The sequence below is a fragment of the Pseudophryne corroboree genome, chromosome 4, assembly GCF_028390025.1.
Source record: "Pseudophryne corroboree isolate aPseCor3 chromosome 4, aPseCor3.hap2, whole genome shotgun sequence".
Lineage (NCBI taxonomy): Eukaryota > Metazoa > Chordata > Amphibia > Anura > Myobatrachidae > Pseudophryne > Pseudophryne corroboree.
In genome coordinates, this window is record NC_086447.1 from 928357837 (window position 1) to 928371490 (window position 13654).

The following is a 13654-nucleotide window of genomic DNA, read 5'->3' on the forward strand; positions in this document are numbered from 1 at the left end:
TGCTGCAGATTCACCAATAAACAAAACCCTCTATGAGAATGTGTACAGAAATAATAATGAGTAGATACAATATACAGAGGTCAGGGCACTGCTACATACAGCGCAGGAGGCATCTTTATTGGTACACAACCCTGTGTGACACCACTGCATTAAATCAATGGGCTTTTGCTGACCAACACCTGGCAGTCAATCAGACTTTAAGCCCCGCCCACTTGCCGCCATTACTGAGGGCTGTTATACCGCGAAACCCCGCCCATGTGTGGGAATGGCAGCAGCAGCAGGGTTTGTAGACTGTCACTGTCACATGACAGCTGAGGAGTTCCTCCAGGTAACTATCACTGTGCGCAGTGTCAGAGGGACCATGGTAACTGGGCCGCCCCTCGCTCACTATCACACAGCGCTGCTGATGTCTTCACGCACCCGTTCACAGCGCCGCAGCCGTTCCGTTCTTCAAGGCGGCGGCCATTTTCTAAGAGACCAAAATATGTGGAAGTGGAGCCAGGCGGCTTCAACAAAATGTCTCCTATAAAGGAGACATAAATGAGTGGTGAATACTGTTCTGCTATAGTGAGGGATTTGTCTATGCTGCTTTAAATTGTGTTTGTAGTGGTCAGCTTTTATAACAGTTCTAGTTTTCTATAGGTTATCACAAATCATCCTCTGCCACTTAAATATCACATATGGCTGCATCATAGTGGTGGAGCCAGTCACCCTCCATGACAGCCTGAGCCATTCACACTATAATAATATTCTGCTCCTGGGTTTCTAATTGCAGTGACTTGTGTTATTTAGAAAGATTGCTAAATCTGCCCCTGAGTTGTAGAAGCAGGTGTGTGGGAAGTGAGGTAGGTCACTAGGTGGCCCGCGGGCCAGGGTTTCCGGGCAGTACCTACAGACACCCAGGGAGGAGGGTGATATAAGACTACAAAATAAGTTGTTTATAGACATTGCAGCGCATACTTCCACATGCAATATAAATATTAAACTATGTGCATCCACAGTAGCCCATTATCTTTTTTAACAATTTCATTATTTTTCATTTCTGTAGCAGGGTACACTGTGTTCCACAGGGAATACATCGGGGTGTAGAGATGGATCTTGATCCAGGCACCAACAGGTTCAAGCTTTAGCTGTCCCAGGTTGCATTGGGGCCTCCTCTATAACCCCGCCTCCAGGCACTGTGAGCTCAGTTTTGAGTTGGTGCCTGCAGAGCAGGCTAGTCAACAGGGAAACTGCGCTGGGCAGCCCTGAAAAAAAGCTTTCATAGAAGACTTCAAGGGTCGCAGCACTGTTATATGTCAGAGTGACATTCAGAGCTGCGGCTCCATCACCTCCCAAGCTGCGTCGCATACTCCCGCGGCTCAGTTCCCGGGTACTTGTGGCAGAGATGCTCCGGCTCTAGGCACACGGTCACAGACGCTCTCCTGGTTTGCGTGGCTGCTACGGGGAGGAGGTAAGATGGTCCCCCAGGCGGGACCCGTTACTAAATCGCGTCCCGTTTGCAGTCTAGGGAGACAGACTGCGACGCTGGCGTGGACACTGTTGCGCACAGGGACCCCACTATATCTGCAAGGGCATAGGAGTACAGGTCGAGTGTACTAACACCCAGTTTAATAACACTCCGTAGGACCAGGTGGTGAGGACCAGCATAGGAGAGCCGGCGCTGCCCTCCCCCGGCCCAGGGCGCCATCTCTGAGCAGATTTTCCTGCCCTGGAGCTGCTTTCCACTCCTGACTGAGACGCTGGGCGCCATCTTAGGTATAGCTGCGGCTGGTCTCCGGGACTGCAGGGCAAGGTCTCCCTTGTAAAGCCGCCTGTATACAGCGCTGTGACTTTACAAACACTTGAGTATTCTACATGTCTTTATACAGACAGCGTTAGTTAAGACCAAGTGTTCCTGTTTCAGAATATATTGTACGAGTATTCTGATATATACCTCTGGTCTAGGACCGTGCTGTGTTTTATATATATATGTATGTATGTATATATATATATATATATATATATATATATATATATATACTGATATAGTATTGTATACTAGTTCAGTGCAGTTTTATTGTCATAACTAATAATTATCTGCATTGTCACTGTGACTCTGTTTGCCTGTATCTGCTGTGTGGATTTCACTTTCGGTGTTTCCCAGATATAGCTATCACTATATTCTGTACCCTAAGGGACTTGGTGTGTCAGGGTCAATTATATAGTGCGTTACAGTATTTACCGATTACACGTATTATACTGTGTACTCAGTCACCTAATACCGGATTTATTCGCAGGTGTTGTGTACTGGGTACTCAGTCACCTAATACCGGATTTATTCGCAGGTGTTGTGTACTGGGTACTCTGACACATAATACCGGATTTATTTGCAGGTGTTGTGTACTGGGTACTCAGTCACATACTAAAGAATTTATTAGCAGGTATTGTATTCTGTCTGGCTTTATCGTACTCATACGCTCTATTGTTACATTTACTGAAATGTCTAACAAAAAGGGCAGTAAGTCTGGGAACGCTCCCACATCATGCAGGGCATGCAGCCAGGATTTACCTAAGGGCAGGGCTTAAAGTGGTCCTGGAGAGGTGGGGGAACTCATCTTCCCCACAACCCCTCCCCCTTAGCGCGCGCCGTAGGCGCGCGTGCCGCAAAAAAGGGTGTGGTTTCATAAGGAAGGGGCGTGGCCACACAAAAGTACCCCAAATTCAAAGTAATGCCTCACTGTAGCACAATCTTATTCACATTGCCCGCCCCACATGCTTACAGAATGCCCCCAGTAGTGCTCACCATTAAATAAGTAAACATATATATATATCTCATGTTTCTCCAGCAGAACTCAATAAGGACAAGAGTCGGCTTTAGTGACTAAAGCCAACTCTTGTCCTTATTGTGTGCCGCTGGAGAAACATGTATGCCTAAATAATGAAAGCACACTCACTCACATAACCTGACGGCGGGCGCAGCAGGAGAAGGGCACAGGAATGTGCAGCAATAAATGTAGGGCACGTGTGGGGGGTGCGCACACCTATGATCCTATGCATGTGTGCGGGGGGACCCACTGTCACGGGCTCCGGCGGTCCCATTACGCTGTGCTGCGGGGAGACAGATTTGCCGGTCCCAGTATCCGTATAGGGGAAGGGGCTGCGCTTTTGAATCTAGCGCCGATTGCGCACCAATCACGTATCGCGGACTGTTAGCCAATGAGAAACTGCCACTAGGCAGCTTCTCATTGGCTGGCGGTCCGCGAGCCGTGATTGGCTCACGCCAGCTTTTGAAATAGCCGCCCCTTCTTTTAATTGGATCTGCAGCTGGTCCGCGAGCCGGGATTGGCTGGCGGACGCTGCAAACTTTACAATGCAGCCGTGACCTGATGCTGTGGCCGGACGGAGGCGGAACTGGTTCCGCCTGCAATTAGAGGTGACGGAACGCAGTTCCGCCCCGTTCCGGCCCACTTTAACCCCTGCCTAAGGGGGAAGTTTTATATGATGGTCTGTGCAATGTGTGCCATACCTCTCCCAGTCAGTCCACAGCTCCTGCAACCAATCAGGAGCCACCCTGGGCTACGTTCTCATCCCTGTTGGGTACTCTGGTGGATCATCTTAAGCCTACTATGGGACCTCCTGTGCCACTATAGCCACAAATTGTCCCTATGGTTAATCCGCCTTGGGTGGATAATTTGTCTAACCAGTTGCAGCAATTAAACCAATCTTTGGTTAGACATAAATCTGCTATAGGTCACACTCGTGTCCCTGGGTCATCTAAGCGGGCTGCTACCTCCGACAATCCACGCATCTCTCAGAAGTTTCTTCTGATGAGGATGGGGAACTAACTGTCCTGTCAGACACTGAATCAGATGCTTCTGACGAGGAATCTTCTTTACAGGTGGATGTCCCTGACTTGGTGGTTGCTATTAGACAGATCCTCCAAATATCTGATGATGATGATAAGGATTCCACTACGGTGTCTAAGAAACCTGACAAGTTTAAATGTCAGAAGGTAGCTAAAACTCTATTACCACATTCTGACAATTTAGTGGCCATACGCCGAGAACCCTGGTCTGAGCCAGGGAAGAAATTCCCCCCTACCTAAACGGGCCTTAGCTCGATATCCTCTCCCTGCAGAGTTATGTAACATGAGGGAAAACCCACCTCCGGTGGATTCCCATGTCACCCGTCTAGTGATATCTTCTACTCTGCCTGTCACTACTGTCACCTCACTAAAGGAACCGACAGATAAGCGTGTGGAGGGATGCCTGAAATCTATTTACTCCCCAACACATGCTATACGTAGACCCACTATTGTGGCCTCTTGGGCTGCAAAAGGTGTTGAAGCATGGGTTCAGGCATTAGAGGATGAGCTACCCGATGAATTATCTGACAAGGCCAGACAATATCTGTCTCACATTACCACAACAACCTATTATATTCAGGAGGCGTCCTCTGAGGCAGGTGTGTTGGCGGCTAAGGCGTCGACTAAGTCTGTCCTAGCTCGCCGTATTCTGTGGTTGAGGTCATGGAAGGTGGACCTGGACTCCAATAAGACTTTGGAGGTACTCCCTTTTAAGGGAGACATATTGTTTGGGGAAGACCTAAATAAAATTGTGTGATTTAGCGGCTACTAAAACTGCATTTCTCCCAAATCCTACTCCCTCTGCACAGAGGGCAAAAGGTACCACTTTTCGTTCCTTTCGGCCTCATGGGAAAGAAAAAGGTCAGGCATACCCCAGAAATTCTCGTGCTACCAAAACCACCAAGCCCAAGACAAAACAGTCCTGGGCGGCCCGTCAGCCTGCTTCTAATCAAGACAAGCCTGCTGCATGATGGGGCGGGCCTCCCCCTGATGGATCCCAGAGTGAGGGGGCCGACTTCTACAGTTCACCCAGGTATGGTTAAAGACCACTTCAGAAGCATGGGTGCGGGAAGTCGTCTCTCACGGGTACGCAGTCTCCTTCAAGAGACGTCCCGCTTGCCAGTTTTGCACCACGGTTATCCCTTTGGATCCGTTAAAAGCGCAAGCTCTACAAATGGTTGTGAGTTCCCTCCTGGATACAAGAGTGGTGGTGCCGGTTCCTCTGTCCCAGAGAGGCAAAGGATACTACTCGACCCTGTTTCTAGTTCCGTAACCCAATGGGTCTTTCCGGCCTATACTCAACCTTAAATCATTAAACAAGTTTGTACGAGTTTCCAAGTTCCGTATGGAAACTCTGCGTTCAATTGTACTGGCCATTAAACCCGGAGACGATATGGTCTCCCTGGATATACAGGATGCATACCTGCATATACCTATTGCCATGTCACATCAGCAGTATCTGCAGTTTGCTATTGGCAACATCCACTATCAGTTTCAGGCTCTGGCATTTGGACTGGCTACGGCCCCTCGGATCTTCACCAAGGTTATGGCCATGATGATGGCTCATCTCGTTGCCAGGGAATCAGGATCCTGCCACATCTGGACGACTTGCTGATCCTGGCAAACGCCCACGATGTTATTCTCAGTCATCTACAACTGACAGTAAGCTTCCTACAAACCCACAGGTGGCTCGTCAATTGGAAGAAGTCCTCGCTGGTCCCAGCTCAGAGCATGGTGCACCTGGGGGCACTGCTGGACACGCACAGTCAACGGCTGTTTCTGTCTCCAGAGAAGGTACTGAAGCTTCAGGACAGGATAAGATGCTTAATTTGTCGTCCCAGAGTGTCGATACACGCGGCGATGCAAGTACTTGGTCTGATGGTGCGGCATTCAACATGGTGGAGTATGCTCAATTTCATTCCCGCTCTCTGCAGAGGTTAATCCTCTCCAAGTGGGACGGCCTACCTCATCGGATCAGGTCTCATATGATCACTTTGACTCCGGAGGTTCGTCTGTCGCTGACCTGGTGGCTTCAAGACCAGCAATTAAGCAGGGGCCGTCCCTTCTGCATCCCCGACTGGGTCCTGCTGACAACGGACACCAATCTGAGGGGATGGGACACGTTGTTGGAGCAACACTCTTTTCAGGGTCGGTGGACCAAGGAGGAATTACTCCTCCCGATAAACATTCTGGAGTTGCGGGCAGTGTTCAATGCGTTGTCTCTTGCCCTGCCCCTAGTACAGAACAGGCCTGTTCAAGTACGGTCAGACACTACCACGGTGGCATACATCAACCTGCACTCAAAGCCGTATGGCAATGTTGGAAGTGTCAAAAATCCTTCAGTGGGCGGAACGCCATCTGCCAGCAATATCGGCAGTGTTCATTCCGGGTGTCCTCAACTTGGAAGAGGACTTCCTCAGTCGCCAGGATGTGCATGCCGGAGAGTGGAGCCTTCATCTGGAAGTCTTTCATCTCCTAGTGGACAAGTAGGGCCTACCAGATGTAGACCTAATGGCGTCTCCACATAATCACAAAGTTCTGGTGTTTGGATCAAGGACCAGGGATCCTCAAGCAGCGTTTGTGGACGCACTAGCCATTCCATGGAACTTTCGGCTGCCTTATGTGTTCCCTCCAGTGTCACTCCTGTCCAGGGTACTGCAGAAGTTCAAGCAAGAAGGAGGAATACTACTTCTAGTCGCTCCAGCGTGGCCCAGACGGCATTGGTTCTCAGACCTACAGGGTCTATCGACAGAGTGTCCTCTTCAACTTCCTCAGCGACCAGACCTCCTTGTAGAGGGCCCTTGTCTCTACCCAGACCTGGCCAGACTGGCTTTGACGGTGTGGCTCTTGAAGTTTCACTCCTAAGGGCAAAAGGATTTTCTGAGGTGGTCATCCAAACTATGTTGAAAGCCCGCAAACCGGCATCTGCCCGGATCTATTACAGAGTCTGGAATTCTTATTTCACCTGGTGCGCTTATAAGAACTATGATGTTCACAGATTCAAGACATCCAGAATCCTGGCTTTCCTGCAACAAGGCATGGACTTAGGCCTTCGTCTGGCCTCCCTCAAGGTTCACATATCTGCCTTGTCGGTATGGTTTCGGAGAAAAATTGTGTCTATACCTGACGTTCATACATTCACTCAGGGTGTATTGTGTATTCAGCCTCCCTATGTCCCTCTTGTGGCTCCATGGGATTTGTCTGTTGTCCTGAACAAGAGTCTCCATTTGAACCTCTTGAGTCAGTGGACCTTAAATGGCTTACGGCTAAGGTCTTGTTCTTACTGGCTATTGCCTCTGCCAGATGGGTGTCGGACCTAGGCGCTCTGTCCTGTCGTCCACCCTTTCTGATATTTCATCGTGGCCGAGCAGTTCTTCGAACTCGCCCTGGTTATTTACCTAAGGTGGTGTCATCTTTTCACCTTAATCAAGAGATTGTGGTTCCGGCCTTCATCTTTTCTGAATTGTCCTCCAAAGAACGGTCTTTGGATGTGGTACAGGCTCTCCGTATATACGTGGAGAGGAATGCCACTATCAGGAGGTCAGATTCCCTTTTTGTACTGTTTGGTTTCCACAAACGTGGCTGGCCTGCGACTAAGCAAACCTTGGCCAGATGGATTAGAATGGTGATTGCACAAGCTTATGCGCAGGATGGACTACCAGCTCCTGCTGCTATTAAAGCCCATTCTACTCGGTCTGTTGGACCCTCTTGGGCGGCCCGCCGGGGCGCATCCAAAGAACAATTGTGCGAGGCGGCTATGTGGTGCCTTTGATAGTTCCGCCTTCCAGGATGCTTCCTTTGGATGCCGGGTTCTTATACCCGCTACGGTGCGTCCCGTCCCATGAGGAACTGTTTTAGGACATCCCTGATGTATTCCCTGTGGAACACAGTGTACCCCGCTGCAGAAAAGGAGATTTATGGTAGACTTAACATTGTTAAATCTCTTTCTGAGAGGTACACTGGGTTCCACAGGGCGCCCACCCTGACGCAGTTAGCTTCTATGGGTTTGTATGGCATTAGCCGCTGGTCCCTTCTCCTGTCGTGAGACTGTGGTTCTATGTGACTACCATCTACCGTCTCTCTTACCTACTACTGCATTGGACTGGTTAACGAAACTGAGCTCCTGTGTCTGGAGGCGGGGTTATAGAGGAGGCCCCAGTGCATCCTGGGACAGCTAAAGCTTTAACCTGTTGGTGCCTGGATCAAGATCCAACTCTACACCCCGATGTTATTCCCTGTGGAACACAGTGTACCTTGCAGAAAGATTTAACAATGGTAAGTTTTACCATAAATCTCCTTTTTTGTACCTCAGTGGTATACGGTCATTAGGTCGACAGTCCAAATCACCATATAGGCTCAAAAATGCTGCAAATGAGGCCCAGACGCAATCACCAAGCCTGGAAGTAATCCAGACAATAGGGACAATTTTGTGAATGCTAAAAAAACAAATATGTATCTGCGTTCATCTTCCCTTCCAACTAACGGAGCACGGGATGTAACCTAGAGCCAGGCAGACGTATCTGTGACGTCTGGCCACATTGGAAATGGTATTTGGGCCTCTGACGTATTATTAGCATTATTTATATGGTGCCACAAAATCCTGCAGCGATGTACAATTGGAAATTATAGCAGACTGCACAGACGTAGAGGAAGGCAAAATACGGGATATTCAGTAAGCATAATGCTGTACATGTTACATAACAGGTGAGGTAGACACCAAACAAGTCTCATACAGGGGAATGATAACAATTGTCACTGGAATGATACATGGAAGCACAGGTGAACGAGGCCGGTGAGGACAAGAAGACAGCAGAAGAGAGGCACTGATCATTTGAGCTTGCAATCTTATACAGGATAATCAGCTTTAGATGCATACAATGGGATAAATTAATCATTCTCTGCTGGTAATTTTGTGAAAATTCTGTATGGTGCAAAGCAATGTTATATCCTTCAGTCTGTGGGGGTCATTCCGAGTTGATCGCTTGCTAGCTGTTTTTAGCAGGCATGCAAACGCTATGCCGCCTCCCACTGGGAGTGTATTTTAGCTTAGCAGAAGCGCGAACGAAAGGACCGCAGAGAGGCTACAAAAAAAAATTGTGCAATTTCTGAGTAGCTCCAGACCTACTCAGCGCTTGCGATCACTTCAGACTGTTCAGTTCCTGTTTTGACGTAACAAACACGCCCTGCGTTCGCACAGCCACGCCTGCGTTTTTCCTGGCATGCCTGCGTTTTTCCAAACACTCCCTGAAAACGGTCAGTTGACACCCAGAAACGCCCCCATCCTGTCAATCACTCTGCGGCCAGCAGTGCGACTGAGATGCATCGCTAGACCTTGTGTGAAATTACATAGGCCGTTGTGAAAGTACGTTGCACGTGCGCACAGCGCCGCATACGCATGTGCAGAACTGCCGGTTTTTTTTTGCATCATCGCTACGCAGCGAACATTTTCAGCTAGCGATCAACTCGGAATGACCCCCTGTGTCTGTTATCTCAGCATAGCACGCTGCGGTCACTGGAAGTCAGGCTCAGGTGGAAGAATATTATTAGAATTTGGAATAATATACGCTAGAACAATGGTTTCTTGTCTGCACACTCTACTTCCCTAGGAAATATCTGGAAATATAACAAGCAAATGGGTTTGTCTATGAACCATTGTCTACATCCCTCCGATGCGCAGTCTCCACCGAGACGGGATGTGTCCTAGAGCTAAATGTTTCCTCTGCAGTGATCCCAACGGCTGTCACTCATTCAGAGTCTTTCCCAAATACCGCCGACCCCGCTGTGCCTGTTGTACTTGTGAGATCGCCAACGGTAACATAATGTTTGTATTTCCAGGACACAGAGGAAATTCTGGAGAGATCAAGAAAAGTAGGTACAAAATTGAGATTTTTTTTTTTTGTATCAGAACTTTGAAAATAATTTTTTTTTATGAATTGCTGAGGAAATATATTGTTTTATTCTGTAGGGAGGCGTCCAGGCCCTGGTCTCTGTAACAGAAAACACAGGAGAGTTTGAAAGGCTTATTCAGCTATCGGAAAGGTTTGTGTCATGTGTGAGTGTACTGAGGAGGATGCAGACATTCTGGTTGCCGTCGCCTTAGGTGTACGGTGTACATGTACCTGACTATACAGACGTGTCCTCTGTCATTGCTGCTGCAGTCACGTTAAACAGCCTCTCTAGTCTTACCTAGTCGGGAGCGAGTTTACTAGCGCCGCGCATCTTTTTGTGCATTTTTACCCCTGAAAAATCCCTATGCGCACCTCAACTGGTACTCTATGCTTATAGCAGAGTATGGGGTATATTTACTAAAATGGGAGTTCTATTTAAGATGGGATGTTGCCCATAGCAACCAATCAGATTCCAGGTATTATCTTCTAGAAGCTGCTAGATAAATGAGAAGTAGAATCTGATTGGTTGCTATGGGCAACATCCCATCTTAAATAGAACTCCCATCTAAGTCAATTTACCCCTATGATTGCAGAACTGGCATCGCTCAGGAGTCGGTTAGGAAGACGGTTTTATAACATCCTCATTATTGCATTATTGTTTATCTAGATATATCATTGCTGAACCTTGTCCCTTACCATTGTTTTTCGTCTCCCGTCCTAATGTTTTGCCCTTTTACTGTTATTGGCTTTTACCTGCTAGTTTTGTCCTTTTGCGTGCGCAGCCCAGGACTTACTCCTACAGTGCGATACAATCAGACTGATCGGGGCCAGAGCTGATGTCACGCACCCGCCCTGAAAACGCTTGAGAACGCCTGCATTTTTCCTGACACTCCCAGAAAACGGCCAGTTACCACCCACAAACGTCCTCTTCCCGTCAATCAGCCTGCGTGCGCCTAGCGATAAAAAAAATGCAAGATTTTTTCACTGTTTGGCATCGCGCCTGCGCATTACGATCCGTACGTATGCGTGGCCATTCCATAATCGGCCGCTTTGCGAATTGGCACAACAGTGATCAGGTCTGAATTAGGCACAAAATATATCACACCAGTGTAAAGTTCTAATTATTTCTAAATAAACATTTTAAATGCCAGCGTTAATATATGCTGCGGACGCATGGCGCATCATAGTACCATATACGATAAAAGTGCGCTGTACGTCGCAAACACTACATTCCTTAAGAGAAAGCAAGTAATCGCACACAGTGGCTGAGGTCCAACACTCAGAGATGTATATATTTGATATTAAATGGGTATGCATACTATGTAACATATGTACAGTATATCATTCAGTTATAATATATATATATATATAGTTACAGAGTTACAATTACACAAGAAGCCGTTGTAGTTACATAAGGATCAGTTACAGCCAGCATACTTCACCCTATTTGCTCAATGCACTCAAACAGCACTTCCTGGGTGAGGGGGAATACCTATATACTGTGTATTGGGGGAGGTACATGCCTGGGACTGAGTCTTCTGTTATTGGTCCAGGGGAGGGAGATCTCTCATTCATGGGGGGAGATTCAAATGTTTGAAAAGTCAGTTGGGAGTCTGTATTTTCCCATCTAATAGACAGTAAAAAACAGACACCTAACCGACTTTTCAAACATTTGAATTCCACCCATGATGTGTTATTGGTCAGTTCATATGCAAGCAATGTCCAGTTTTGAAGATGCCATTATAGGGATTAGCCATGCTGTCTTTCAGGAGATTCTTTTGTTCACTTTAGAATGTGGCTTTATATTCATACATTTAATCATAACTAATGGTTGCAATGTGGTACAATCTAACCACAGCTATCAAATTAACACACACATTCTCCTGATCATTTTGACACCAAGCATGATATGTTTAACTTGTTCCGTTCCAATAATACATATGTATCTGATGTTATAACTCTTTTATATAAATACATTATAATGTCTGGTGCTTGACATGTTTAATTTATGTGTTGTATGAAATATGTGTTGAATATATCTTTGTGGCTTGTCTGTGTGAATGCGTATGCTACCATATATCGCTGTGCACGCTGCGTGTATGCAAACGCGCATAGACCCATCTGTTTGGAGTTTGTATGTTGTGTGTATGTAATATTATTGACTTCGACACCAGGATGGCCGAGTGGTTAAGGCGTTGGACTTAAGATCCAATGGATACATATCCGCGTGGGTTCGAACCCCACTTCTGGTTATATACAGTGAGACCTCATGTATACGGCATAATAGCAAATTTTTGGGGAAATGTATTGGTCACATTTATTACTTGGGGGTTACCCCCAGAAATTAAGAGAAGCAAAACCTGCCCCAGGAACTCACTCCTGCAAACGTGATCAATTACTGCTCAGGCAGAACCATATCATAGTGTGTAGTCAGTAGGTTTATATACTGTATGTGAGTGTATATCAAGGTACATATTTAATATCATTATTTCCCTACTTGTTTTGTAGATACCCCAAATATCTCATGCCGTGTTTTGGAGTACATCCTATTCAGAGGAAAAGAGATGGTTATCACAGCGTCACAATGAAGGTTGTCATCTAGAAATGCATTCTACTTACCGGTACTAATGTAGGGAGAGATTTATCAAAGCTTGGAGAGAGATAAAATGGAGAGAGAGAGAGATAAAGTACCAGCCAAATCAGGTTCTAACTGCCATGTTACAGGCTGTGTTTGAAAAATGACAGGAGCTGATAGGTTAGTATTTTATCTCTCTCCAACCATCCGTAAAATCTCCCCAGTAGTTACGGAATGTTGCATAAATGCAGGTGTGTTTCCCTGTGTGATACAGCAGAGTACTCTCCCTCTGGATTGAAGCTCTCCTCTGACAGATGCTCCTCAGCCTGGAGAGGTTCCGCAGGTGCGACACATTTATAGAATCAGTTATTTCATGGTAACATCTTTCCAGACCTGTAACAGTTATTTTGCGGGAAATCACCCTTAAAAATAACCACAAAACCTAAGCATCCCCAGGGTTTTAAAATGAGGGACCACATGGGAGATATCTGCTGTTGTCCCTCCATTTACGTGTGCAGAAACGGCCCCCATAGGTTGGGAAAGTTGTTCCTGATCATTAGAAATTCCAGGGAGCTTCTTTGTAAAATAAATCCAGTTCTGATCATTTTCTTGACCAGGTTTGGCCTGTTCTTCTCCCAGACTATTCTCATCTAAGCCACGTATATAGGGTAGGACGCCAAACTGCACTGTCATGTAATCACTGTGTTTGTTTTTCCTGTGCAAGTTGTGGTGAGACAAAAGATTTTACCTTTGTCCTGTAATCTCATTATTTCCTTCCAATATCCTCTTGCAATGCTATTAATGTGTTGTTATCCACCCACAACACTATGGTTTGGTACCAGGGTCAAGGTGTGGGGTGGTATAAAAGTGTAGTGCATGATTTTCTTTTTTTTGGGGGGAGGGGAGGGGGGTCTGGGACTAGCAGACAGACCCCATTATATTTATATTCTGCATAAAGATATAAAACATTGCCACTGCTGCATATGAGCTACGGGTACATAAGAATTCATGTTTGAGATTAGAGTGCCTCTCAGGTTAGAGTTCATATTTGAGGTTAGAGTGCCTCTCAGGTTAGGGTTCATGTTTGAGGTTAGAGTGCCTCTCAGGTTAGGGTTCATGTTTGAGGTTAGGGTGCCTCGCAGGTTAGAGTTCATATTTGAGGTTAGAGTGCCTCTCAGGTTGGGGTTCATGTTTGAGGTTACAGTGCCTCTCAGGTTAGAGATCATGTTTGAGGTTAGAGTGCCTCTCATGTTAGAGATCATATTTGAGGTTAGAGTGTCTCTCAGGTTAGGGTTCATATTTGAGGTTAGAGTGCCTCTCAGGTTAGGGTTCATATTTGAGGTT

The 13654-nt window shown here is 46.7% G+C and overlaps 1 protein-coding gene and 1 non-coding gene across 2 annotated transcripts in view; both read left to right on the forward strand.

Annotated features, from left to right (window-relative positions):
- Positions 1 to 229: 229 nt before the first annotated feature.
- The window catches only part of LOC134910724 (putative deoxyribonuclease tatdn3-A), a 31379-nt gene continuing 17954 nt past the window's right edge, over positions 230 to 13654 (forward strand). Inside the window, exons 1-4 of the mRNA XM_063919056.1 lie at positions 230 to 328; positions 9683 to 9715; positions 9813 to 9886; positions 12244 to 12325. Coding sequence (XP_063775126.1) covers positions 266 to 328; positions 9683 to 9715; positions 9813 to 9886; positions 12244 to 12325 — 252 coding nt within the window. The 5' untranslated portion in view covers positions 230 to 265. The remainder of the gene's footprint in view (positions 329 to 9682; positions 9716 to 9812; positions 9887 to 12243; positions 12326 to 13654) is intronic.
- TRNAL-UAA (transfer RNA leucine (anticodon UAA)) lies at positions 11905 to 11987 on the forward strand. The gene has a single exon. It is a non-coding gene; the product is annotated as a tRNA-Leu (tRNA).